This window comes from Mustela nigripes, chromosome X (assembly GCF_022355385.1).
Source record: "Mustela nigripes isolate SB6536 chromosome X, MUSNIG.SB6536, whole genome shotgun sequence".
Lineage (NCBI taxonomy): Eukaryota > Metazoa > Chordata > Mammalia > Carnivora > Mustelidae > Mustela > Mustela nigripes.
In genome coordinates this window covers 117,997,302-118,023,711 of record NC_081575.1, presented here as the reverse complement: position 1 = coordinate 118,023,711, position 26,410 = coordinate 117,997,302, and the positions used below count along the sequence as shown (strand labels likewise).

At 56.1% G+C, this 26,410-nt stretch overlaps 1 protein-coding gene across 3 annotated transcripts in view; it reads left to right on the top strand.

Moving 5' to 3' along the window:
• Positions 1-26,410, top strand: part of TBL1X (transducin beta like 1 X-linked) — a 202,025-nt gene that overhangs the window by 153,060 nt on the left and 22,555 nt on the right. For 2 of the 3 annotated variants that reach the window (XM_059385756.1, XM_059385755.1), the window contains exon 4: positions 5,351-5,458. In XM_059385756.1, coding sequence (XP_059241739.1) covers positions 5,401-5,458 — 58 coding nt within the window. In that variant the 5' untranslated portion in view covers positions 5,351-5,400. Of the gene's footprint in view, positions 1-5,350; positions 5,459-9,582; positions 9,673-26,410 lie in introns of those variants that run through there. The other variant, XM_059385757.1, reaches the window with a different exon arrangement.

The following is a 26,410-nucleotide window of genomic DNA, read 5'->3' as shown; positions in this document are numbered from 1 at the left end:
CTTTGGTCGGGGGAAAGCAGGGCGAGGTGGTCAGGGGGCTCGCTCATTGGTGGGGTGGTGGTTTTGGCTGAGGTGTGGAGTTGTGAGAAGGGCCTTGGAGACGGGGACGAGCAAAGCAGGGGCCGCGGTGACCAGCCCGACGAGTGTGAGGGCCAGGGCCTCCTCGGAGAGGGGCGGTGCTGAGCGGTTCTGCGGCTCAGGGATGCTTCCTTCTGGAAAGGGGACATGATGGGGTCGTGAGGACCCAATGTCCTGTGGCCCTGTTATACTGCTGCTTCCCCTTCAGATCGAACTGTTGGTCGTTTCAGATTGTTCCATTTTCGTGACATGAAGCATATAAATTAAAAATCACACGTTCAAGTTCCCTGGAGGAATCCCAGTTCATATAGACGAAAAGTAGAAGAGTGGGTGCTGGGGGGCGGTGAGTGAGGGGGCAGCAGGGAGTTAGTGTTCAGTGGGGTTTCAGTGTGGGAAGGTGAGAAGGTTCTGGAGATGAACGGTGGGGCTAGTTTCACAACGCTGCGGGCGTCCATCGTGAGTGGTCCACCAGAGGTGGCGGTAGTCAATGAGGCGTTCCGTTCCCACTCCCCCCGGAAAGGGACGGAGTGTTAGTTTGACTTGCTTATCTGCTGTGCAGAACGCTGTCCTGCTCCTGAGGAGAGCGCGGACCAACGGAGGGCCGTCCGCACTCAGGGACGCACAGGATTGCCCAACTTTTCTCATCCGGCAAGAAGCGCGATTTCATCTTCAAGCCAGGGCAGGCGTTGGGGCCCGAGACGCGGGCACACTGCCATCAGGGCTCCTCCTGTCCACGTGCTGCCTCCGCCCATTCCTGTGACAAGGGTGACGGGGGCGCCTTCTTCGGTCTGTGCTCGGGGACAGCCTCAGAAGGCAGCAGATGACCGGGGAGGCGGAGTGTCCTCGACGAGGCTCACACCACACACTCCATATGGGCTCCCACGCCCCCCACCCCCTACTGTGTGCCTCTGCTGTGGTCGAGCCTCTTCGTGCAGTGAGCCGCAGCGTGTGTCCTCACGTGTCGCTGCCCGCGGAGCCCTGGGCGGAAAGCCGTGCCGCGCCCCGTGGGATTCTCGTCTGGGCCTGCAGTAGGAAAGGGAGCGTCACTTCCACGCTCGCAAGTGGACTTTGGTGAGGTCGGTCTGAAGTGAAGCCATGTCACTCGTTGGCGTCAAAAACGCAGAGCGCACGTGCCAGCACCACCGCCACCTCCGAGCAGCTGCTGACACGCAGCGCAGCCGAACGCCCTGGTGACTACTGCTGTCCCTGCAGGGCGGCATGGACAGCCCCGTGGCGGCAGGGCGCTGGGGACCCGGTCGGCAAAGCGGCTGCCTTCTGCTCAGGTCATGCTCCTGGGGCCCTGGGATCGAGCCCCGCATCGGGCCCCCTGCTCGGTGAGGGGCCTGCTTCTCCCCTGCCCCCCACCCCTGCTCATGCTCTTTCTCTCTCAGATAAATACGTACAGTCTTAAACCAGCCAACCCAAGGAGTTAAAGTGGACGAATTAGTGCTGTAAGATTGACAGTCCGTTCAAAGACTGTTCTCATGTCTGTATTGAAACAGCCTGAAAATCTGTATGTATGTTGTACTTCCCTAGTGTTCAGTTTTTGTTTTTGTTTTTGCAGCTAAGTTTTATTATTTTTTTACTTACTTATTTTTTAAAGATTTTATTTATTTGAGACAGCAAGAGAGAGCACAAGCAGGAGCAGAGGGAGAGAAGTGGACTTACTCCCCGCTGAGCAGGGAGCCCGATGTGGGCTCCATCCAAAGATCCTGGGATCATGACCTGCGGGAGGCAGGTGCTTTAACCAACTGAGCCACCCAGGCGTCACTTTATTGTTTTTCTAAAAGATTTATTTATATTTTTAGAGGGAGCACTTGCGCATGTGTGCGTGAGGAGGGACCAGGGAGAGAAAGGGAGAGGCTGAAACAGACTCTCTGAGGAGCACGAGCCGCACGTGGGGCTCGATCTCACGACCCTGAGGTCAAGACTGGAGCGAAATCAAGAGTCGGACGCTCCACAGACTGAGCCGGCCAAACTCCCCTGGAATTAGGTTGTAAAAGAAGAGGTCGCGTAAAGACTGGTGAAGACTTACTCAGCTGTGGGGGAGGTGCGATCCACTTACCGCGTCTTCAGAAATTGAACCGCACAGCTGAGGGACAAGAGTCGGGACAGCAGGACAAGGCTTGTTGTCCGGACGACACTTCACATGGCTCTCTTGCAGGCTGGGGCTGGTTTCTGTGTTCTTCTCTCTGATGCTTACACATCAAAAAGCCTTTAAAAAGGTAACACTGTGGGGTGCCTCGGTGGCTCAGTGGGTTGGAGCCTCTGCCTTTGGCTTGGATCATGATCCCAGGGTCCTGGGATCGAGCCCCGCATCAGGCTCTCTGCTCGGCGGGGAGCCTGCTTTCTCCTCTCTCTGCTGCCTGCCTCTCTGTCTACTTGTGATCTCTGTCAAATAAATTAAAAAAAAAAAAAAGGTAACACTGCGCTGGCAAAAGCTTATGCTGACTTATAAATTTAGAGAGAAATTCAGTCCACGATCAGAAAGCAGGAGAGCCAGATCTGATGTAGTAGTTTTCCTACTTGGGATAAAAGAGGGTGTGTAAGGAAACGAGGAGCATCAGCCTAACCAAACTGGCCCACAGCCCCTGGTGTCTCGAGGATGTGGTCATCTCCTGCTCCAGAGTCTTTCGTGAACATGCGTGCACACACCTGTTCGTGACACGTTCTTGTGGGTGGCAAGTAAGAACCAGGCTCTTGGGGTGCTGGGACGGTGTCTTCTCAGAAAACAAAACAGAGGGCCCCAAGGTTCAGGAACTACCTTCGGCTCAGGTCATGATCCTAGGATCGAGTCCCACTTTGGGCTCCCAGCTCCGCGGGCAGTCTGCTGCTCTCTCTGCCCTTTTCCCCTCTCATGCTCTTGCTCTCTCTCTGTCCCAAATTAATGAATAAAATCTTTTAAAACAAACAAAAGAAACCAAAATCAAAAGAAAAAAAAATGTGGAGGCTGAGAGAAGAAATCCGGACTTTATTTTCTAATGAAACTCCTGACAGCTTTGTGGAAAGAAGTTTCCATAGGCTCTGTGAAAAAGCCCACCTCCCGTGGTGCGTTTTCAGCGACGGCTTGCGTGGCTGTGTCATTAAGCATCACCTGCCAGACGACCCCACCTTAACCCACCTCTCTGTAAATGCGGTCCCTGTCAGAGACAGAAGGCTGATTTTTCTCTTTAGAGAAAAACCAGCAGCAGTTTTACAATTGGGAACACTTGGCGACATCTGGAGACGTTTTTGATCGTCACAACTCCAAGGGGGTGCGCGAGGTGGTGCTGGCCTCTGCTGAGGGGAGGCCAGGGAGACTGTGGCAGGGAGACTGCCCAGCGTCCTCCAGGGCCCGGGCAGCCCCAGAACAGAGGGTCATCTGGCCCCCAGGGTCAGAAGTGCCGGCACGAAGAGACTGTTAGATTTTCCTTCTCCCCAAGCACCCCACATGAGCGAATACGGAGAGCAGAGCGAGGGGTGGTGTCTGAGGCATTTCAGGCTGCTGTGACAGCACAGCACGGACCGGGCATATTCACCAATAGACGTGTCCGTCTTGCAACTCTGGAGGCTGGAAGTCTGAGATCAAGGCGCTGGCCAGTGTGGTGTCTGGTGAGGATCTGCTTCCCATTTCCTAGATGGGCGTCTGCACATTGTACCCTCACTCGGCCGAGACCAAGGGCTCTACACAGTGCTTGTAGGACTGACGTGCAGAGAGCTCCCTGCAGCCCCAGACCTGTGGGCAGTTCACACGATGACAGCCTTCATCTTCGAAGCCCGCAGCAGAGTGTCTCTCTCCAGGACACTAAGAAAGAGTCTTACATGCTATAACAAGAGTTAGGAGAATGACATGTGGTCACCTTTGCCGTAGGACATAACCTAAGGAGTAGAGTGACATCCCTGTCCTTTGATGTGTTCCGCGGGGGTAGAAGTGAGTCCCAGGTATTGCCCACACGTGGAAAGGGGCTCTTAGCAGGGTGGGGCTCCTGCGTGTGTCCCTTACAGCAGCCTTTAGGGTGCATCCTTGAAGGTCTTCCTTGCCCTTTCATCTTTATTCTCAATAAGCACAAAGTTAGTTCTCATTTAATGTTAAACGTTTTGGCACCAGTAAAATGTATGATGTGGAAATGCATGAAATTTCATACACTGCAAGTGTACGGTGTGGCCCGTGAAGACCGTTCCCCAACAGCCAGGGACGTTCTGGCTTGGTGACCTCCCTGAAAGGGGTCCTGGCCTTTCTTGGCTTTGGCTCGTCTTGGCGTGAGTGATCTGAGAAGAGCTCTGCCGCGTGGTCGGCGTCTCTCCTCTCCGGGCTCGCTTGCTCACACGCTACCGGGATCGTTGGGGAGAAAACCAGCTTCTCTGTTCGGTTGCTCCTTGTCCGTGCTCCATCTCTCTGAGACCTGGCTTCTTTATGGAAATGATGTCAAGGTGACGTGTACTCTTCTCCCTCGTGGGTTTTCCTCCTCAGTGCTGCCTGCAGCCTATAGGTACAGTGACCATCAGGTGTATCGTTGAAACTTCATGAGTGAGAGGTAGGAAAATTCATCATCTTCCCAAACAGCACGTGCGGTCTGGTCCATGTAATCACCTGCCCTAGCGGTGTCGACGTGACCTCTGGTCTACTCCTGAATCTTCTCCGTCTGGGCAAGTGCCTCGTGTCGTACCCTCCTGAGCCCGTCAGTGCACCTCAGGGTTCGTTCGTGCTCGTTACCAAGTATGTGGTCATCCAGTGCCTCTGTGATTTTTGTTGAATAGAAGGTTGGGTTTTCGTTTTCTGTTCCTGAATTTGTCATTTGTGTGGCTTATCCTGGACCCTGTCTCAGTCTTGGAAAATACACCAGTGCCTTTTCCTCTTTTTATTGATTTATTTATATTTATTTATTTATTTATTTTTAAAAAGATTTTATTTATTTGACAGAGAGAGATCACAAGCAGGCAGAGAGTCAGGCAGAGAGGGAAGGGGAAGCAGGCTCCCTGCTGAGCAGAGAGCCCGACGCGGGGCTCGATCCCAGGATCCCGAGATCATGACCCGAGCCAAAGGCAGCGGCTTAACCCACTCAGCCACCCAGGCGCCCCACCTCTTTTTATTTTTTTGAAATTTTCTCCTGGATCTATTTTTATATACATGAAAAAAATGCATATATATGTACGTATTAACAAAATTATGATTACTTTCATGGTTATACGATCATGGTTACGATTTTTTTCAGTCGTTCTCAGAAAAAAAAAAAATGCAGAATACAGGCAGTGTTTCAAAACTGTCTTCCCACTTTTTCTTGTCGTCTCACAGAGGGTGGCTCCCGCATCCGACAGACCTCATCGCCGCGAGGTGAGGCTAAGATGAGCATAACCAGTGACGAGGTGAACTTCCTGGTGTATCGCTATCTCCAGGAGTCAGGTAAGAGGCTTGGGTTTCGGTTAGTAGCAAACGCACCTGCGGCGTGGTGCGTGCGGAAGCAGCCGGCATGGATCGAAAAGCCAGGCTAGAGAAGAAGAGCACACGGCATTCTCACTAAGAGAGCTGGAGGGGAGAAGGTTCTGGGGCTGCCCTGCTCCTGGGGTGGGACGGGGCGTGTGTTCTTTCTTCCCTTGATCTCTCTCTGCCCAGATGAGGTCAGATGGCAGTTAAGGTCAAGAGCAGTTGGGAAAAACATGGAAAGGGCGTTAACGGAGGGGCTGGTGTGTCTTCGTGGTGTCGTGTTTATGTGAGCCTCTCGGACTGAAGATCACGGATTTTTTGAGCTCCTAAACCACACCCCACCATGGGCCCATGGCCATTTCCTGAAATATAGCAGTAGTTCTGGTCTCCTCCAACACTTCTGATTATGACCAAGATGTCACTTTATAGTAAGCAAGGTACAGGCCAGACCTGTGCTCTCCGCCAACGTTATGGACCTTGTGAGTAGCCGCTGGCACCCTCAGGGGCCGGGGGAGGGGGCTGACAAGAGCCTGGGGTGCAGGGTCTGGCCGGGCTTTGTCACAGGACAGCAGCAGCCCTCTGAGGAGTCCTTGGACGCCTGCGAGCCCGGATTTGTGCGTTAGACCGTGTCACAGCTGCCCCCCACGGCGTGGCCTCCACAAAGTTGAATGGACTGCGTGTGGGTGCTTTCTTAAATTCGCAAAACTCTGATTTCTTTTCGAATGAACGTTGTTAGATTTTTAATTAATTTCTTTTTTTTTTTTTTTTTTTTTTAAAGATTTTATTTATTTATTTGACAGAGAGAAATCACAAGTAGACGGAGAGGCAGGCAGAGAGAGGAAGGGAAGCAGGCTCCCCGCTGAGCAGAGAGCCCGATGCGGGACTCGATCCCAAGACCCTGAGATCATGACCTGAGCCGAAGGCAGCGGCTTAATCCACTGAGCCACCCAGGCGCCCAGATTTTTAATTAATTTCTAAAGTGAATATTGTCTTTAAACTTGGAAAGCTTTAAAATTTTTCTTCTGAGACGCACAAAATGACATTGATGAGAAACATGGTTGTCACCACCTACCCGCCCACACTGAGAACTACCCCACTTCCAGGGCCCGCGGGACGCCCATGTTCGACTCTGCGGTGCCGTCGCCTCTTTCCAGTGCTGACCGCCTGCCCGGGTTTGGCGCTTGTTGTCCCCACATACTTATGCGCACACGGTGTCTTCCTGAGCCGGGCAGGCCCTGGCATGTTAGTTCCCCGCGGCACTGTAACAAAGTAGGCAGACCGGGCAGCCCAGATGGAGATGGCTTGTCCCACCGTGTGGGAGCACGGATGCCCAGATTCCGGGTGTGGGCCGTGTGAGTGGCTTCTGAGGCCAAGAAGGGGTCTGTCCCGTGCCTGTCTCCCGGCTTCGGGTATGTCGCCCATCGTCTCTGCTGTTCCTTGGCGGCGGCATCACGCCTGTGTCAGTCCTCATTGCACGCGGCCTCCTTCCCGGGTGCGTCTGCTTCTCCCTCTGTCCCAGCGTGTCCCGTTTCTCCTCCTGGATTAAGCCTCACCAGACTCTGGTATAACCTGGTCTTAACGCATTAGATCTGCACTGAGACCTCGTTTCCAAATGAAGCCACTTTCTGAGCTGTGCCGGGGGCCTAGGACTTAGGGATTTGGGGCAGGACACAGATCAACCCACAGCCAGTGGCCTTGTGCGTTATTTAAACTTCCTATGCTTGGTATCCTATTGTTTATGTTCTGCAACTTGATTTTTCAAGAAGGGAACCAGTTCCTGGGCCTTTCTACCTTCCAGAGGCACACGGACAAGACTGAGGGGAAACCAGCTTGTGAGTCCCTGAGTCTGGGCTCTTCCAGAGTCAGCCTGGAAGGCTGAGCAGGGCAGGTGTTCCGTCCAGACCTCGCAGCTCAGACTCAGACCCTTCAACAAGTTCTGGACCCCACTGGAGCCTCTCCTTCCCTGCAAATAAAAAAATACAGTGGTTATCCTGGGCAAAAGTCATGAGCACTGGACATGTGGTGTGTTACAGACAAACACATCTGCCTGTCGGATCCTGGTTCTCTGTCCCTGGGGACCCCAGGCAGCATTTTTCATAGGAAGTGTGCATTCTTCCTCCGTATATATTAGGTCACTCGGATCAGCTGTTGCCCGACATAATATGAGAGAAATTGATAAAATGTATATGACCCCAGCCCTGTGGATCTGGGGAGTCACGGGCACCTGTCACTCACCCTGAGGAGTCGGGGGAACTGCCCGCCGTCCTGTGGACTTTGAGCATTGAATTCGAGAGCCCTTTCTGTGTACACCCTTCAGTACGGATATAGGATGGAGGCAAAAACACGGTCAGAATGCGGTCGGAACTCACAGGCTGAACGTCAGGATAAATAAGGGATGTGAAAACTGTGTGCCTGGCCTGGGGGGAGGGTGTGGGGCGGGGGGGCGGTCCCTGGGGCTTGAGGCCCAGGGCAAGGGCGCTGCTGTCCTCTTTGAATAAATGCGGAGACCATCCCTCCCCCAGAAAGGCCACGCTTCCTTTTGTCCTGTTTGTTGACGCTTGGCTCCTCTGTCACCAGGCCCTGAGGAGAGGAGTCTGGGGACAGGAGGACAGGATCTCACCAGTGTGGGTTTTCTGTGTGGGAACTCCGGTCCCGTCGGTCCAAGTCCTTTCATACACGTGTGGCGTGCATCTTCCAGAAAACCAGGCCTCCCCTTTCCTCTGAGGAGCGCGTGAGTCCTAGAGTGGACTGGAGGCCCCCACGAGGACGGGTTCCAGAGCAGGCGGAGAAATACCAAGAGGTCTTTTTGGGGTCATTGTCTGTGTTTTTCTCAAACCTTTAGTTTGGCACATCTCTCTTGAGCGCCCGCCCAGTGCCAAGAGCATCTTCTCAGCCTGTCAGTGTCTCCTTTCTAGCTCCGGGGGTTAGGGGGCTGTGGGGAAGACACACATTCCTCCAGCGGGCCTCCCCTTCAGGCATCTCTGCTCTCCCCCGCATACGTACAGCCGCTCATCGGAAATAAGCCCAGTGTCCCCGTAGGTGACTCATTCTTCCGCGCCTCCCCATCTGGGTTTCTCTGCCAGAAGGCAGCAGGAGGTTCTCTGTTGGCAAGGCCTGTGCAGCAGGCCCCATCCGTATGCCCTGTGTGGTGCGGAGGAGGGAAGCAGGGACGGACGGAGGGGGCGGTGGGCTGGGGATGGCCTCAGCTCCTTCTCTGGTCCATGTGCTCTTTGCTTTGGCGGTCGGGGACAGCCCCAGAAAGTTCCCGCCCACTTGCTCGTGGGCAGTGAGGAGCAAGTTCCCTAGAACCCCGGGTGTTCCTGGTCTGGCCACCTGAGCTAGAGGCAAGAGCCTGCCTTCTCCGTGCTGGGCCGCAGATGCCATCCCTGGCCGTCCTGTCTCCAGCCCCTTCCATCCTCGTCCCGTTCCCATATCCGCTGGCGGTGCGGATGCAGATGCCGGGAGTCCCCACAGGAACCTTTCTCTCCTCGAGAGTGGGAAGCCGTGTGTCGAAGAGGACACCTTCCCGGGTGGGAGAATCCAGGTCACCCGTCTACAGACTGGGGAAACGAGCCTCAAAAGCGGGTTTGCTCCCTTACTCTGCCCCCGAGTGGCAGCTTCGATGTCACTGTAGGTTCTTCTCTGGCCCTCCCTCCCCCGGAAGCGCGGCCGGAGATAGTCCACCCAGACGGGAGCCCCGCAGCCTGCAAGGCAGGCGTTTCTGTTGGGACCGCCGTTAGTTGTGTGGGGCCGGCCGGGGCCTTGCCCTACACGCGCTCGCCGACTGCCATGGACTGTGAGCCCGCGCGGTCCTGGCGTCACGGCGTTCTGGAAGAAGACACTGCCGGTTGGTGAGCGAGGCTTGGCAGTGAGGCGGAAGGAGTGTGGAAGTGCCGGCTCCGGCACCAGAGCGGCCGAGCCGGCCTGCTTCGGAGCTGTGGCAGTCCAGCCTCGAGGGCTAAGGCTTGGCTGGCTTCTTCCTTATGGGGCGCACCCCTTCCCCCTCCGGCCCACCGCACCATCGCAGGGAGCAAGGCGGAGGACCGGGCTGCAGCCTGCCCGGGCTGGTGTGAGCAGCTCCTGCAAAGACTGGGGGAGTGGCCGGTTGCTTGTCCTGCTTTTCTCTGAACGTAGCGGGGGGCGGACACCCCCTCCAGCTCCGCGTGAAGAAGGGAGAGCATCCGTGAGTCTCTGTGAGTCCGAGTGTTTCCTCCGGGCCTTCGTCCCCAGAGCCAGACTGCGAGGGAGAGTTCTCCCAGACCCAGCTGGCGAGGGAGTCCGTGGGCACGGGGCGCTGCTGGAAGGCGGCCCTGCCACCAGCGGGGAGGGCGGCCGCCTGGGGTTGCCCAGACTCTGCCGGTGAAGGAGCCCAAATGCTCGGCTTTGGCGGGTTTCTCAGGGAGGGGAGTGTCTGTGCCTCGTCGCGTCGGCCAGGCCAGTCCGTGTCTGCTGGGGGGAAAGAGGGTCCGTGCGGCTGGGTCGTGGTCACAGTCGCGACTGGAGACGAGAGACGGGCCGGGGGGTTGGAGCCGGATTTTCCACAGTGGTTACGCGGTGACCGGACTGTTTCTCCACGGGCTCTCGTTCGGCGCCATGAGCTGGAGAGGCCTTCACGCTGTCAGAGGCGCCCGCAGCCGGTTCTCCGTCGCCGCGTCCTGTTCCGTTTCAGGAGTGCGTAGCCGTGGACGTGTCGGTTCTCCTGTTGAAGAACGTCGGGGTTGTTTCCGGGTTTTGACGATCACGGCTACGGCTGTCGCGGACATCGGCGAACAGTGTTTCCATGGGAGCGTAGGCTTCCGTTGCTCCTGGGGAAGCATCTGGGCGTGGGGTTGCTGGCCGGCGTGGTCAGCATGGGCTTCTCTCAGAAGCCACCGCAGGCTTCGCCGTGCGTCCGGGCCGCGAGGCCCGTGAGAGAGGGCAGGGGGTTTGTTGGGACTGCGGGAGCAGCGCTGACTGTGACCATGTCGCGGGGCTGCGTTGGGAAGGGGCTGGAAGAACGGCAGCCGGCAGGCAGGTCAGCAGGATACTGGTGACGCTTTCCGCTTCCTCTTCGGGTTTAAAATTAGCCTTCGCGACCTGTCCGGGGTCACGGCTTCCTCCGCGGACTTCCGTCCGGAGCTGCCGAGTGATGGAGCGGCCACAGACGCAGCCTGTCTCCTCGCTCCGCAGCCTGGGGACACGACGGGGCACCAGGACTGGCCGCACGTCCCTCTGCGTGGGCTTCCGGGCCGAGAACCGGTTCCCGCAGCCCGGCCCCCCTCCGCAGGGCGTCTGCGGAGAGATTGCCCGCTGCCCTGCTCACGCACTGCGGGACTCGGGCCTCGCCCCACCTCGGGTTTTGGGACTGAGCGCCACAGCCCCTGAAGAGGAGGCAGAGGCTTCACGGAACCCTGGGACGATAGTTGCTGTTTCTGCTGGCGACAAAGAAAACACCTGTGAGGAATGTTTTGTCGTCGGGTGGTGGGTGTGTTACCAGGCTGTGTGGCCTGAGGGCCGTCATTTCAAAGATTTCAGGTAGTAAAAGGAGTTGATCATGACGGGCGATGGGAAAACCTGATTTATCCTATCTCAGAAATCGCCAGGCTGATGAACTTCATTCTTCGTTGGGAAGGGTTCCAGGTGTGATTGAGAACTCCTTGAACAGAGAGCTGCTTCTCTGATCTGTCATGATTTGTCGTCAAGAGACCAATTTATTAAACCCGTTTATCATTCCCGTTAATGTCACCATGCGTTCATTATTCACGGAGAAGCGCTGGCTGTTCTCTAAAGTGAAAATCTGCTTGTTAGACGGGGTCTGTTTTCTGAAAGAGCCATGTCTACACACGTGTTGACTCACTACGTAGAATTGGGCATGTTTCCTTGGATTTACATAATGCACGCATAGTTCCGTATTACATGTTGTCCTTGGATTGTTCTAGATTACGTGTCATCCAAGGAGGACAGTGAAATACCAGTGCTTGCAGTTTCCAGCTCCACAGCAGCACTTAGTTGCCATTTCTCCTTCGTTTTGTGGGGCTTCTAGGCCAAGACAGAGGTAAAGATTTCCTTGCCGGCTGCCAAGCACCTTTTCATGCCCTGATGTCCCAGGACGCACGAGGTCAGCGTGGTTAGGACCTAAGAGGAGAGCGAGTGAGGCTTAGGCGGCATTTTGTCTCCACAGCAAGCCCCAGGACAACTAAAGGTCATTCCGTTCTAAACACACAGAGAGCTTTTACTTTCTGGAAAGATTACGGAGCCGTTTCAAAATCAGGCCTGTGTGCACAGCGGCTTCCTGGGGCCAGGTTGAGGAAGGAGCCTGTTGGGTTAAGCGAGAGAGCCGGGCTGTGCTGGGGGAACCAGCCAAGGCCCCTGAAGGGTGGAGCGGGGCTGAGGGAGCGGGTCTCCTCTTTCCTGGGGGAGAAGGGGCACCCTCAGCAGATGCCCGGCTCTTTCCTCAAACAGTCTGAGGGTACAGAGCTCTCCTCAGGTACACCACCAGGTGATGTAGGGCCTTTGCAACGGTACTTTTTAATCTAATTGAGTTTTTTGAAAGATTTTATTTACTTGGGCAAGTGAGCGAGAGTGAGGGAGAGCATGAGCGGGACAGGAGCAGCGGGCTCCCCCTGAGCACGAGTGCCATGTGGGACCCCATCCCGGGAGCTCGAGAAAGCACAGAGGTTACTGGGGGCTCGGCGGGTGGGACGGAGGCTTAGTGTTGGGTGGGGACAGAGTTTCTCTTTGGGCAGATGACAGAGTTCTGGAGAGACATGGCGGGCGTTTGCACCCCTGACCTGTGTGCTCAGAAAGGGTCTCCGGAGAATTGTGTCAGCTCCCACAGGCCGGTGTCAGAACGCCGCATCCTGGACGGTCCCTCCTGCTGAACTTACAGTGATAAGACCGGAGGCAGGGCCGCTGGGGTTGGGTGGCTCTAAGTGCAGAGGGCTTGTTTGGGGGAGTTCTTCCGTGCCGATGGAAGAGCTCTGTGTCTGGACCGTGGCGATGATCATGGCGTGCGGATGCATAGGATGAAATTATACACGTGTGGGTTAGATGCACGCACGCAGGTCAGAGGGTTGGCAGTCCTAACCTGTCAGTGACGAATCCGTAATAATTCCCTAATTACAAAATAGAAACCCCAAACACTATTTTGCACTTCCATTACTGCAGTTTTGTGTGTGGGTCAGTAACACAAAGACCGTCCAGACGTCTTAAGTGAATTTTGCAGGTCATTCGGCATCCTGTGGGCCCGGGATTTGACGGGGACGTTCTTTTGTGTCATGGATTTGAGTAACCGGCGTGCCCCTTGGAAAACGTTTGGTCACGCAGACCTTCTGAGCTGCCTGGAAACAGGAGAAGAGTGAGGAACGGCGGGGAGGTGAGCAGCACGTGTCGCCTCGAGAGCTGGGCGCGGAGCCTCCATGCAAAGGTGGGCAAGCGCAGGTGGACATTGTGTGCTGCTGCCGCCGCCGCCGCCTTGGGGATTCCCGGGAGAAGGAAGGCTGCGTGTGCCTGGGGCCACAGACCCCCAGGCTGCGTGCAGGCCAGGAGGGGTGGAATAAGGGGTAAACGTGTGGTCTGTGCAGGGCTCCTTCCCCCTTCTTTTTAAGCGAGTCTTAAAGGGTTTTTGAAATACTTCCTTGGGGGGGTGTCTGGCTGGTTCAGTCGGTGGAGCACGGGACTCTAGATCTTGGGGTTGTGAGTTTGAGCCCCATGGCGGCTGTAGAGATTATGTCCAAATAAAATCCTTGAAATAATATAGAATGGGGGGAGGAGCACGGGAAAAACCCCACTCTCTTAGGAACTTGAGCTCAAAGGATTTTGTAATGCATCTGTGGTCCGCCTAAGAGAGGTGGGCAGATCTGAGGGTCTTGGCCTCCTCAGGTACTCTGACCACACGTCACACATTACCCAGAGGCTTTCAGCCCCTTCACGGCGGTCCACACTCTTGGCACGTGGGGCCAGCTCCGTCTCTGTCCAGTGTTAGAGGGTCTTGAGCAGCTCCCTGGCCTCTGTCCACTGAATGCCAGTAACATCCCCCCACCCCGTGTTGTCCCCACCAGGGATGTCCTGGGCCTTGCCAGATGGACCCTTGAACGTGCACTCGCCCCCGGTGGACGACCACGGATGCACGGCCTTTAGTTCCGGGATGCTTTCATTCCAGCTGGTTTTTATTAGTAAATGGGGTTTTCATAGGTATCTCTTTCTTCACACTTTCTCTTCCTGGGCTCTGTTTTGATTCCTTTTGCTGCAGAACTCAAATAGACTTTAATGATGAGCAAAATGCAGTCCTCGTTTTTATTAAAATTTTCCAGGGTATTTTTTTTTCCCCTCGAGGAAGGCAGATGTCTGCCAAACCTAATAAAATAGGGTTTTTTTGTTTTTTTGGTTCCCGGTTAGGAGGTTGGATAACCAGGAGAAGGGCACTTCTCTTAATAGTCGTGAATAGCTGTGTCTACAAAAATGATGACGCAGCTTTGCCCACTGTAATCCCAGCAGCAGACAAATCACCCAGTCAGCTGCGCTGTGTTTCCCGGGACCGTGGAATGCCTTCTTATGCAAGACACGTTTCCACAGATTCGGGAAATCGTTTTAAAACGGCTCAGCTATCTTCATTTAAACCGAAGTTCAGGGCTTACTGTTCAGCTGAGTCTCTAAAAATATGTTTTGACTGCACTGGCTCTTCTCCATAGCTAATGTGTGTCTCTGTTGAAAGAGAGAGGCATTTCTTGGAGATCGTGGTCGCCTTTGCTTTAGAAGTAATAAAGGAAAGCATTCGTTCCGTCACGTGACACGTAAGGAAGACGCGGCCAACGCGCCCACGTTCCTGTCCGCTGGAAGGATCGCTGCAGTCCTGCAGGGCCCTCCTGTCTCCGCGGGTAGGAGCCGCGCGCTCCTGATGGGGCGTCCGCACTCCCCCACACCAGGGGGAGTCACAGGGCTTAGGAGAGGTTATTCTCAGTCAATTACAGCAGAAAGATCTAGATTATAAAGGACAGCACAATGACTTTATTTTTTTGTAAAGATTTCATTTATTTGAGAGTGAGGAACCATGGACGGGGGAGGGGGCGGACGGCGAGGGAGAAACAGACTCCCCACTGAGCAGGGAGCCCCATACGGGGGTCGATCCCAGGACCCTGAGATGATGACCCAAGCTGAAGGCAGAGGCTTCACCGACGGAGCCACCCAGGCGTCCCCACATTGACTTTACGGTTTCCAGTCCTGTGCGGTCTGTTTGAAAGTTGCTAAGAGAGTGAATTGTCGGTGTTCTTGGCCGCATCAGATAAATGTGATGTGGCACAACCCAGAACTCTGGGAGGTGATGGAGGTCTTAACTAACATGATCGTGGTGATTGTTTCATGTTGTGTGTGGCTGTCACATCTTCACGTTCTGCAGCTGGAACGGATGTGATGTTGGAGGGGGTGCCTGTCTGCGTAAAGCCAAGGGGAGGGAGAAAACGGAGCATCCCTGCAGTAGGCTGCATGAGGCCCGGTCCGGGTGGAACTACGCACACGCGGACAGGTGTACCGTTGCCGCAGACCCACGACGGCCCTTCATTCCCCTAAGCAGCACGGACAGTGCTCTAACCACCCGAGTGTGGGTGTCCGTCCTGTAGGGCGTGCAGTGTCCGCTGAGCGGGGACAGAAGGGGAACTTGGGGGAGCTCTGTGATTGCCCCTGCCGCAGTCCCCGAGTTTAAATCTGGGCTGTGGTTGTATATCTGTCATCTGCACATTTGTGTGTGTGTGTTGTACTTCAACTGAAAAAATACCCGAGAATGTAGGGTGGAGTAAGTAGCTGGAGGGTGTGCACGATGCCGCTTCCTTTCCTCTGGAGAAAAATAAACCGTCCCTCGCTCCCTCTGTGGCATCACTGGTTCACACTCCTCCAGCAGAGAAGCACACCCATGTTCCCTTTGCGCAGTGCGGTCCGTGGGGTGCCGTCGCCAGCCGACATGCCCTGCGCGTGCATTGTTCCCTTACAGACCCTCTTGAAGTGGCGCTAGTTGCAAACGAGCTCCTCTTCATTCAGAGCCAGTCTGCTTTTATCCTGAACCGCTGTTCTGGTTTGGTGATAAAGCCCCGTCGAGTGGCCGCGTGGAGTGCTGACACTGCTGTTCTTCTGTCCCCCATGTTCAGAGCCACCACGACCACCCGGGTTCCCAGGCGACTTCGTACCGGCTTCTCGGAGTTGACTGTTGCAACGTGTCTGTGTGTAAATGCTGAGAGTCACGATTTGCCGCTCACGTGTTTATCAGTCCGTTAGAGGGGGAAAAGCAATTAGAACGAACGTGCCTCGATGGTTGGTCAGTTACAGTCATCTAAATGTGGCCTTGCTCCGCGCAGCCCAACAGTTCGCACTGGTGTTAACATCGAAACAGCCGGAGACCCCGTGGAAGGTGCCGGGAGGTGTATGTTCTCACTTCCCACTTGAGTGCCTTGGACGGCATGAGGAGGTCTAGGGCGGTTCCGGTTTCCTCTCTCAGCTGAGGCGGAGCAGCATCTTGCCCTGGTGTCTGTCTGCAGAGTTCACGCACGGTGACACGAAGGCCTTCCTGCTCTACAGCTCTACAGCTCAGATGTCACCTTCGTGTCCTGCGCTCCTGTATTTTATTTCCTGCCAGCTTCCTCCCTTTCCCATTTTTCCTTCCAGACGGACAAGTCAGTCATCTGGACCATGGGACCCAGCCCTGTCCCTTCTCTCCCGTGTCCCAGAGTCTACCCCAGCCTCTCCAGCGACCTTCCCCAGCCTGGGGGTCCACGCCAGCCTTTCCATTGACTCCCCGCTGCCCAGCCTGGGGGTCCACCTACCTCTCCACTGACCCCTGCCCAGCCTGGGGGTCCACCTACCTCTCCACTGACCCCTGCCCAGCCTGGGGATCCACCCCAGCCCCCACTTTGTCTTTCAGACTGCGCTCTTGGGTGAACAGCTCCTGGCTTTCCTCAGTACGATCGCACGTACTGCTGCTGGCGTGTCCTGACCGCTGACCAGCCCCGCCCTCTGAGGATCACCTTCTCCTGTTCCATCATCTTCCACAGTGTCCTTCCTGCTGCCCCCACTTTCCCGTTCTCACCCACTCCTCTAGCAGCAGGCATCTCTCCTGTCCTGCCAGGGTCGCCTCTGTTCCTGTTGTCATGGCCTTGTTGTAGTCGCAGAGCTAGCATTCCTTGTACTGTGTGCCACGCATGATTCCAAGTCCTTGGCAAGTCAGGCCATCACCCCCTCCAAAGCAGATGCGGCTGTGTTTCATGTCCGGGCGGGAAAGCCCGGGCGCCGAGCCAGCGGCGACGTGCCCACGTCTCCTCTCCGGAAGTGCTGCAACTAGGGTCCAGAGCGGGCCGTTGGGCTCCAGAATCTTCCTCTTTTAAACAGTCTTTCTCGATCCTGTTGATGTGGTGCAGTCATCGAGTCGCTCTCTGACGTTAAACCCTACATTCCGGGAGCGGACTCCGCTCGGTCTGGATGTTTCTTCCTTTTTTATACATTACCCAGTGTGGTCGGTTAATACCGTGGGTGATGTATTCGCATTTATCTAACTGGGAGAAGCTGGGGTGTCCCGCTTCTTTTTGAATGTCCTTGTCAGGTGTGGGTATTGGGCTCTGTTGGCCTCAGAAAACAAGTGGAGGGATCCAAAAAATGCCTTTCTGGGAACCTGTTGGCCCCGCCGCCTAATCCAGGCCTCTCCTGGAGAGCGGGGCGCAGAGAACTTACCGTCACGTTTAGACACCAGAGTGTCTGCCCCAGCCCTCCGTGTCCTCTTTGAAGCACGGAAGCAGCCATGACCCAGGATCTAGTTTGCAGGCCTCGTGCGAGACGTGTAACAAAATATGGGCATTCCTTCCTCCCTTACCCACAACCCATGTGTTGCGTATTTCCTATTCCCTTGGCAGACCTCTGTGGCCCTCCCGTGTCACAATAGCCTCAGCTCTTAGTGGCCCATCTGCAGCGTATTATTAATTTATTAATATTTATTAATATTATTTATATTAATATATAATTAATATATAAATATATAATATATAATTAATATATAATATATGATATATTATGATCGTATGTATTATATATAATATAATATATAATATATATTAATTAATATATATTAATATTATTTATAACAGGTATTTATTAATACCTGTTAATATCTTCCTTCGCTCGAAGCCGTTCTGAGATGTGCTGGTCTGCTCGCTGCGTTTGCCATGGTGCACACTAAAATAAACAACGGAAGTTTTAAGATGTTTGCTCCTGCGCGACGCAAACCTATATGGGGTGCTGTGACAGGTTTGGGTGCCAATAAACACCTCAGTGTCCCAGAACACACCAGCCGTCACCATCGTCACCTCAACAGGAGGGCGTGTCCTTTGCATGGTGGCATGGCCCTAGGTAGTGGGGTGCACAGGGCAGTGGAGAGGGGGGAGTCTTACTTCTTCCCACCTAGGGAGGAGCACAGACATCCAGGGTCACCTGTCAGAGGCCGATGAATGTATTACCTTGGACGGGTGTGCAGAGGGAGCCCAGCGCCCCCGACAGGGCACGGGGAGAAGGGGGCGTCTGAGCTGGAATTTCGCAAGCAAGGCCATGTCAAGCAAAATCAAGGAGCTGGCTTGAGGAAGGCCTTGAGGCTTGGCAAAGGCAGCAGAGGGTTCAGGGAGAAGGAGCCAGTTTTCTGGGGGCGGGGGGGGGGGGAGATATGGGGGTCGGAGGACATGGAATGAGAGGAACAAGGAGAAAGTACCGGGAAGCTGGGCTGTCTGCAGGTCACCGGCACGGGGACACGCTCGGCGTGTGCGTTTGGAAGCCGCGATTCCTTCTGAAACTACATCTGGGGGTAGCAGGAGGACAGGATGAACAGGACAGTCCGCCGGAATGCTGGCTGTCGAGACCCTTAGCAAGCCGCGGACCTGCCTGTATTGTGTCCGCGCGAGAAGCAGGGGTGCAGAATTGTGTGATCGTACGGATTCGTGCAGACACTCATCGGCACAGAGGAAGGGGCCGGAAGACATCCCCCCGTGTGCACGGCAGTTGAATCATGTGTAGCAGTGTGTGAGTTATTTCCTTTCTTCCAGATTGCTAGCTCTGTTTTTCCCAGGCTCAGAAGTTCATTTGTACATCTCTTGAGTTGTTAAGAGTGCCGCCCTCGGGGATGAACCTGCCGCGTGGCCTCGGGGCTCATGTTTACCTATCCCCGAACCTCGAGTCCGCAAGGGCTCAGGCTGGCGGCGTGGTCCAGTGCCAGCAGGTGGCGCGTGTGGGCGCCGCGGGGTCCGCGAACCGGGCAGAGACAGCAGCCTCCCTCGCCAGGCTGCCTCGCCCGGGGCCAGTTGTTGGCTCGGGAGGAAGTCGCAACCTTGGCTTATAACCTGACTAATGCTTTCCCCTCCTGGATGTTTCCCATGTTGAGAGGATATTAAAATCTTGGCAGGGTGCACGGTCTGCTACAGTCTGAGGCCCGCGTTGTACTCAGCCGCCACCCTTGGGGTCCAGGCCAGCTGTTCTAAGTGAAACCGTATTTTAACGAGGTCCTTCTGGTATTTCTTTTGGGTGCCGTCCAAGGCAGTTCCATTTTACACCAGATTCCGTGTTACGGCGGGTCATCTAGAACAGGTCTGCAGCCCATAAAAACGTTCTCGCCGCACTCCGCGTTTTGTGGCCACAGGTCAGAGAATTAGGTGGGAAAGGGATGGCTGGGTCTTGAGGACTTTTTTTCCCTCTAAGATAAAGAATCATAAAGCTGATACGCACGTGTGCAGTGGCTGAGAGCGCAGTATCCGAAAGCATTCTCCACATAGTTTATGCTTTTCACCGCGGGTAGACGTCGAATTTCCGTAGGCCAAGAATTGCTTCTTGGGCAGAAAATGTAATCCTCTGGTGAGACAAATCCGTCAATTCCAAAAAGGAGACGTGAACCCACAGCAGACTAGCTGCCGGGGACGAGGGTAGTATGCGTTCCATGTGGACAGCTTGCAGCTCTGTGTGTGTGTGTGTGTGTGTGTGTGTGTGTTTTGCTCTGATTTATCTGACCCCGCTCCCACGCTCTTGCCTTGGCTTCCCTCCAGTCTTTATTTGGACCGACCCCTGTCCCGGCCCCACCACCCTGAATCCCCGCTGTCCCCGCGGAGAGGTAGGCGGGCCGCTGGCCAGGCAGCTGCAGCCCGGGTGCGGAGACCTTGCCGAGCCAGGAAACACGGACTCTGTCACGAAGCGCGATGTTACAGGAACGTCGATGTTCAAAGAAACAAAAGGAAGTGCTGCATCATAAATGAGCAGTCCACGGGGCCTGGGAGATCGGAGCAGGGCGTCCACCAGAGCACTGGGAGCCCAGGAACCCTAGGGCCGTACCGACGATGGCCAGGGCTGTGCAGCTCTCTCCCTCACGAGGATGGCTGCTGCCGGAGCGCCAGAACTAGATTACAGACCTCCAGCGACAGACCCTAAAGTGTGTATTTCCACTTCTGTCCACTAAGGGACATCCCCACCTAGCTACTGCCCCTCCGTGTCCTCCTCAAAGCCACGCCCAGTTCCGTCCTCCGTCTCTGCGTCTGGCCCTGCGTGCGGCGCCACGGCCCTGTCTCTGGGAATCGTTAAGTCATCTGTTCTTTCGATGGTGTGCACCCCTGCCTCTGTGTGGCCCCTCAGGCACCTCTCCAAATTAAACTCCTCTCGGTTTGAGGGCACACAGAGGTCATTTTTAACCGTGGCATGGAATTTTAGGATTGAAAGGGACCTTGGAAATTGTTTAATTCCTCCTACAGTTGTTGTCAGAAAAGGGAGCGAGGAAGCCGATGGGGACAAACCCGGGCCTTGGAGTGCTGAGTGACGGCTGGTGTCTTTGTCAGCAGAGAGAAACCTGAATCCTCCATCGCCGCTTCTGGTTCTCTTCGATCGCGGTCTCTACTCCGAACGCTGCCGTCTTTAGGGGAGTGTCATTGGAAGATAGGATTTATCTTCATTTGCTCTGTGTAACACGGAAAGCATTCAGCCTCGTTTTTGCAATGCAGACCTTGTTTGCAGCTTGCTTGGCCAAAAAGTGTAATGGAAACGGTGTCACTGGTAAGGTGATCGTCTCCCTCTTTTTAAAAAAGGCTCCATTTTGAATCATTTAGAGGTCTCTAAACACATTGCTGGAGTCTGCTGTGTGTGGATTAAGAGCTTGGACTCGGGAAGTCAGACGGCCACTTCTGAGCTGTGTGCCCTTAGGGGGATCCCTTAACTGCTCTCTGACTCAGTTTCCCCATCGGTAACGTGCAGTTCTTACGACTCTGAGCTAATTCAGGAAAAGGGCTAATGCACGTATTCACTGACTATCGTTACTTTTGTTCTTATTCTCAAATACCAAAATTGTCCTAAAATGAAGGTATACGTATGGCCAACAGTCATCGAACTATGAACTCGCATGGCAGTCGGACTTGTTTAAAGCCGGTTTTCCTTCTCGCCTGCTGTTGGGCCTAAATCCTTCATTCCTGTCCTTTGCCGTCACGTCTCTGATTCTGAGAACCGCGAGGAGTCGGTGTCGTTCCGCTGCTTACCGCCCTGTTCTCCCGCCAGCCGCGCGGTTCCTCTCGGCCTTCCTCGAGTTGCCTTTCTGCAGCCCCAGCTGCCCCGCGGTGGGCGCTCTGTCAAGAAGGGAATGCAGCTGGGCTTCCTCCCTTCAAGAAGCTTCTGTCTTCTCGGGAGCGGGGAGGTGCAGAAAGCAGGATGGCGAGTGCCGGGCCCTGCGGGAGCTCAGGACAGACAGCCATCTTTCCCGCCCGCGAGGACCAGAGGAGCCTTCGCGGAGGAGGGCCACCTGGCCGCCACCATGACGACGGAGCAGGTGTCCACGGTGGTGACAGACGGCCATTCGGGAGCCGACGTTCGAGACCTCTGACTGTGGAAACGCGGTCCCGCCCCCTCTTTGTTATGGGGCACTACTCTCTGCACTGTAGGACGCTGAGTGTCCCTGGTCTGTCCCTATTAGATGCCCGTAGAATCCCCTCCCCCACGAGCACATGCCTGTGACAACCAAAAATGTCTGCAGACATTGCATCTGCCCCAAGGGGACAGACTCGCCCTCCCTTGACAACCAGGAACCCCTGTTCTAGATCAGGAGAGCGGCATAAGCAGAGTCCCTCTAGGGAAGCAGGAAGCAGGTGAGCGGAGGCGCCCGGGGAGCCCCTGGGAGGTGCCCTAGCTCACGGTCGGGTACGGGGGCCTTCCAGGCTCAGGTGAGGGGTCTTGCCCGGGCCTGCAGGCTCCTGATGGCTCTTGAGAAGGAGAACCCCGGACCCCACGTGCTGAATCAGGGAAGATAGCGTGCCGGTTTGGTGCGTCTTCCGCAGGATGTGTAAATACGGCGCGCTGCAGCATGACATAATGGAGGCTCTCACTAAACGTCCCTCCCGTTGTCATCCTCACGCCGTCAGGCAGAGTAGAAGAGCGTCTTGTGCCTTTGTGCTCCTGTCGCAAAATGCCCCAGACGGAGGGGCCCAGAGACAGTAGACGTTTCCTGCTCACAGTTCCGATAAAACTTTATTTGCACATACAAGCAGTGGGCCACACTTGGCCTGTGGGCCTCCCTTGGCCTTCCCCTGATCTAGACAGTTAGAATTAAACGTGTGCATTGGCTTCGGGCGGCTGTCTGCACTCAGGCGGGCAGGTTCGTGAAATCTGTAGTCCAGATTCTGCGGAAGATGCCCCAGGTGGTGCCCTCGGCCTTTGTTTCAGCTGAAGACGCAAAACCACCCTCACGGCTGCCCTGAGTATTACACGTCTGCTTTCCTCTGCCAGATAAGCAGGATTTTGAAGGGCCACGGAGCGATAATTTATTTAGCAGGTTTTGCTGATGAATCAGGCCAGCATTAACTGGGCAGAACGGTTCAGCCATACACCTGGTGGACGTGGTCCGTGCAGGCCGTGGTGGAAGAGGTGTGGTCCAGCGGTGGGGTCCTCGCAAGAAACTGCGAACATGTACTTGGTTTGTTTCAAATCTGTTTTTATTGCCTCGTTGTGTGAGACAAATGCGTGTACAGGCTCTTTTCCTCTCTCCTGAGGAAAACAAAGGATTTCCCTCTGGAAGGTCTCACCACGTTTTCTATAAAATGTCATGTTTGTTTTAAGCCTTTCCCAGTGGGTCGTGATCACACACTTCTCCTTGGAAGTATTCCTACCTTCTCGGGTGGTTTCCCGTGACCGTGTGTTACCCGAAGTCTGTGGCCAAGTGCACGTAGAGGCTGGCTTGCCTTCAGGGGCAAGTACCTCCCTCCCGCATTGTGTTTGTAAGTCCAGCAGAAGTGTGAGGATTCTGCGTGTCCTTCAGGGGTCTCGTTTGGGCTCCCAGCAGTCAGCCATGGCGGGATTGAGTAGGCAGCATCTGGACCACTCGGGGTGGTCACGACTAGTGCCGGTGACACAGGCATCCCTCCGGGAGAAGCCAGAGGTATGGTCACGACTAGTGGTGGTGACAACGGGCATCCCTCCGGGAGAACCCAGAGGTGCTGCTTGGCGTTCTGTGACACACAGGACCGTGCTCCTGGCAGCAGAGAAGGATCCGGCCCGGCGCAGGTCATGCCGCAGCTCAGAAATCCTGCTGTCGGCAGCTGGCGCGGGGGTACCTCTTCCGGAGTAGGTGGCCGGCCTGCTGCTTCGGTGATGGCTCCGGGCTGGCCGGGGTCAGACCCGGGGACGCCCGCGTGGAGCCCTGACACAGGTCTTCCATCGCGGTGCCCCCAGGCCTTTACTCCCCTCCTTTTTCACGGCTTCACACCTGCCGCTGGGCCAGTTCCGCCTGTCTCGGTCTTCGTCAGGCACATGGTGACATGATGTGCTTTGTTCCCACTGCTGTCCCCTTGGACGGAGGAGAAGCGTTGAAGGCGGAAGGGGTGCGAGGCCCGGGAGCCCCACCGCTCCAGCAGACTGCCGGTGCATAGGCCTCCTAGCTGCGGAGTCCCGTGGGGCCTGCCCCGGGGGAGAAGCCTCCAGCCCGAGGGGCCAGTTTTCCAGGATGGCGTCTCACACGCCTCACTGGCGCACAGCAGAGCCCCGGTGACCAGGGCCTGAGAGAAAGTGCTCAAGCGGGCCTTGCCCACGTGGTCTGTGGACAGCCCCCGTTCCACGATGAGCGAGCGTCAGGATGGCAAAGTGTCCGAGGGACAGTTTCCCCCAGTGTCCTCCCTGTACAGATGAGGAAAGTGGAGAAGGAATGTTTCCCCCAGTTCCTGGTCTTGCCCGGATTCAAGGACGTATGCCCGCCTGCTGCTCTCACGCCGGTTCTCCCGTCCACTCCTTGATACGCCGTATCCCCACAGGGTAGAACAGGACAGAGAGGCCCGGCCAGATGGCCTGAGCCAGGCGCTCGGTGGGAAGTCAGGGCGGACCCCAGCGCTCCGGACCAGTCTGACATTCTCTGCACCTGGCCCTCCCGCTTGCCCCGATGAAGGCGGGGTGGTCAGAAGTCGGGAAGAAAGCCTTCAAAACAGTGGATGAGAAAACCGTTGGTGTGAGGCCAAGCGTAAATGGCCCAGCGAAAATGCTCAATGAGTTCTAAGCGTGTAGGAGGACCCGTTTCGGAGGTGACATGGAACATTCCCGCGTGTTTCTGAATACACCTGGTTTCCAGTCATGATTTTTTGTTCCCCCCAGTAGGGGACCCAGTAGATGACCCCCAGTAAGGGACATCGCAGATGTTCACGCTTGAGGCGTCACCGTGTACCCTGACCTGCTCGGTCGTCATCTTGCTTCGGTGGGGGACGCTCGTTCTGGCCATTCCTCTCTCGCCCTCGGTCCATCTGCCCAGCTCCGTCCTCCGCGTGCGGCCGGCCTCCCTGAGTGCTCGGAGCGGGGTATGTCGCAGAGCACGGTCACGCACACGGATCCCAAACGGAGGCACCCAGACCTTACACAGGGCCTTGAGACCCCGGATGCAGAAGGAAACCGAGGACGTGGCGGGAGAAGTGGGCTTGTGGCTGGTCCTTCGCAAGTTGCCTGCACCACGTCCGAAACTGTGGCCGACAGAGCCGGCATGGTCCAGCTGGGTGACGCAGTTGGCCTCCATGCAGGGAACTGAAGGCTTCCGGTTCCTGTGCCTGTGCGTGTCAGGGTCCGAGGAAGCCTACAGCTAGAGTTGAAATTCTGCTTTTGCCTCTCATCACACACGTGGGCATTGGACCCGTTCCCTAACTCCTCCAGTCTTTACCGTCCATGTGTGGAAGCCTGTAACAGCACCGACGGAACAGCCACCTTGAAGGTCGTGGACTCCGAGGGCCCAGATTTGCTTCACGGCAGCAGCAGGGTCAGAATCTGCTATTCCGTGTGCGTGCGTAGCAAGTCTGCGGCCGGTGTTGGAGAGGCTGAAGCAGGAAGGGGAGGGGAAGGAAGTGTTCCAGGAGACTGCGTCCTGAGTCTCCCCCAGGCTCTTCTGTTGGGATCCTAGTACTCGGGGGCGGGGCCTTTGCAAGGTGATGCGTGTGTGAGGACAGAATTTCGTGAGCGGGACCCGTGTCCTTCTGCCGTCCGTGCGCTGGCCGTCGGCCCTCCCCAAACCACCAGATGTTGCACCTTGATCGTGCACTTCTGGCCTCCAGAACTGCGAGAAATAAGTGTGAGTCCCCCGGTCCGCAGAGTTTACGTACACCTGCCCACAGGCCGCGCGAAGACATAGAGTGGAGGCTTGAGCTCTCCTCCCCACGGGCGCCATTAGTCACCGAGAGGGACGCCAGGCCCCGCGGGTGGCTTTAGCAGACGTTTCTTGGTGGGCTTGCCTGATGGGCCGAGAGTGGCATCGCACTGCCCGGCTTTGGAGGTCAGCTGCAGCCCTTTAGCCGAGTGCGACGGGTCTGCTGGGGACCCCGCAGGAGCTCGAGATCTGCCCCGTAGAAGGGGGTGCTGCACTTGGGGTGGCAAAGGCACAGGGTGACCAGGAGGCTTAAGGAAAGTCGTTGTGAGGGCTTGGGGCTGTGCCTGGCCTGGAGCAGGCCCCGGTAAGGGCGGCCTCTTACTGTTCTGAGGCCCGTGTGGGTGTGGCCCCACCGTAGACTCTTGAGAGATGCCAGGAGAAGAGCAAGCAGCTGTGGGAGTCCACAGTTCTGCCCTGTTCGCCAGGGGACAGATGGAGAGGAGCCAGGGGCCCTGGGAGCGGGGTCAGCAGCCAGAATGAATTCGTAGTTCCTAATAGGAGAACATCGCTGTGGCCCTGAGCAGTGGTGACAATTCCAGGCAACGGGGAGTCAGGCCAGTGTCTAAGGGTTCCTGCTCCCCCCGACCTGAGGTTTTCCGTGTCTGCACCGCGCTGGAAACCTGACCGGGGAAACCTTGGTGATGAGACTTCTGGCACGGAGTGGGCCCCGGGAGGAGTCACTAGTCAGCACGGGCTGCTGGTTCCATCTTGCCCTGAGGGGTGGGGAAAGGTAGGAGCCAGAGGGCAAGGTCGAAGGCAGGGGGAGGCGGGAGTATAGGGCCTTGGCTTCTGGCCCCGGAGGGCGGGCCTGCACCCGTCGTTGGCACGTGTGGTCTGGCGAGGGAGTCTGTGGCCGCCGTGCAGCCAAGCCTGCCGGTCACCATGGCTGGCCCAGGACTCGAGGAAAGAGAGAGAGGACGTGTTTTCTGTAGTCCTTAGAACCAGGCACTGGGGGATGGATGGGCAGGCCGCGGACGAGCAGGAAGTCGACGGAGGAAAGGAGAGGAGAATGCAAGCCCAGAAAGCTCCTTTCACGGAGGAACATTCCCATCTGCTGAGCACGGTGTTTATTGCACCGGCTGGCTGTGTTTTGCTAGGGGAGGGCAGAGAGCCCATGTGGAATCAGCTGGAAGGCGGGGCCCACGTGATGCCCCTTCGGTCTGGCTTCTGAAGGTGGGGTGCTAGCTGCGTGGCGGTGCGAGGCCGTGCACGAGGCGTTGGAGGCTGGCAGCGGGGACACCCTGGGGAGCCCCCTGCAGCCCGCCAGCATGTAAGATGAGCCAGTTGTGATGGCGAGGTGCTTG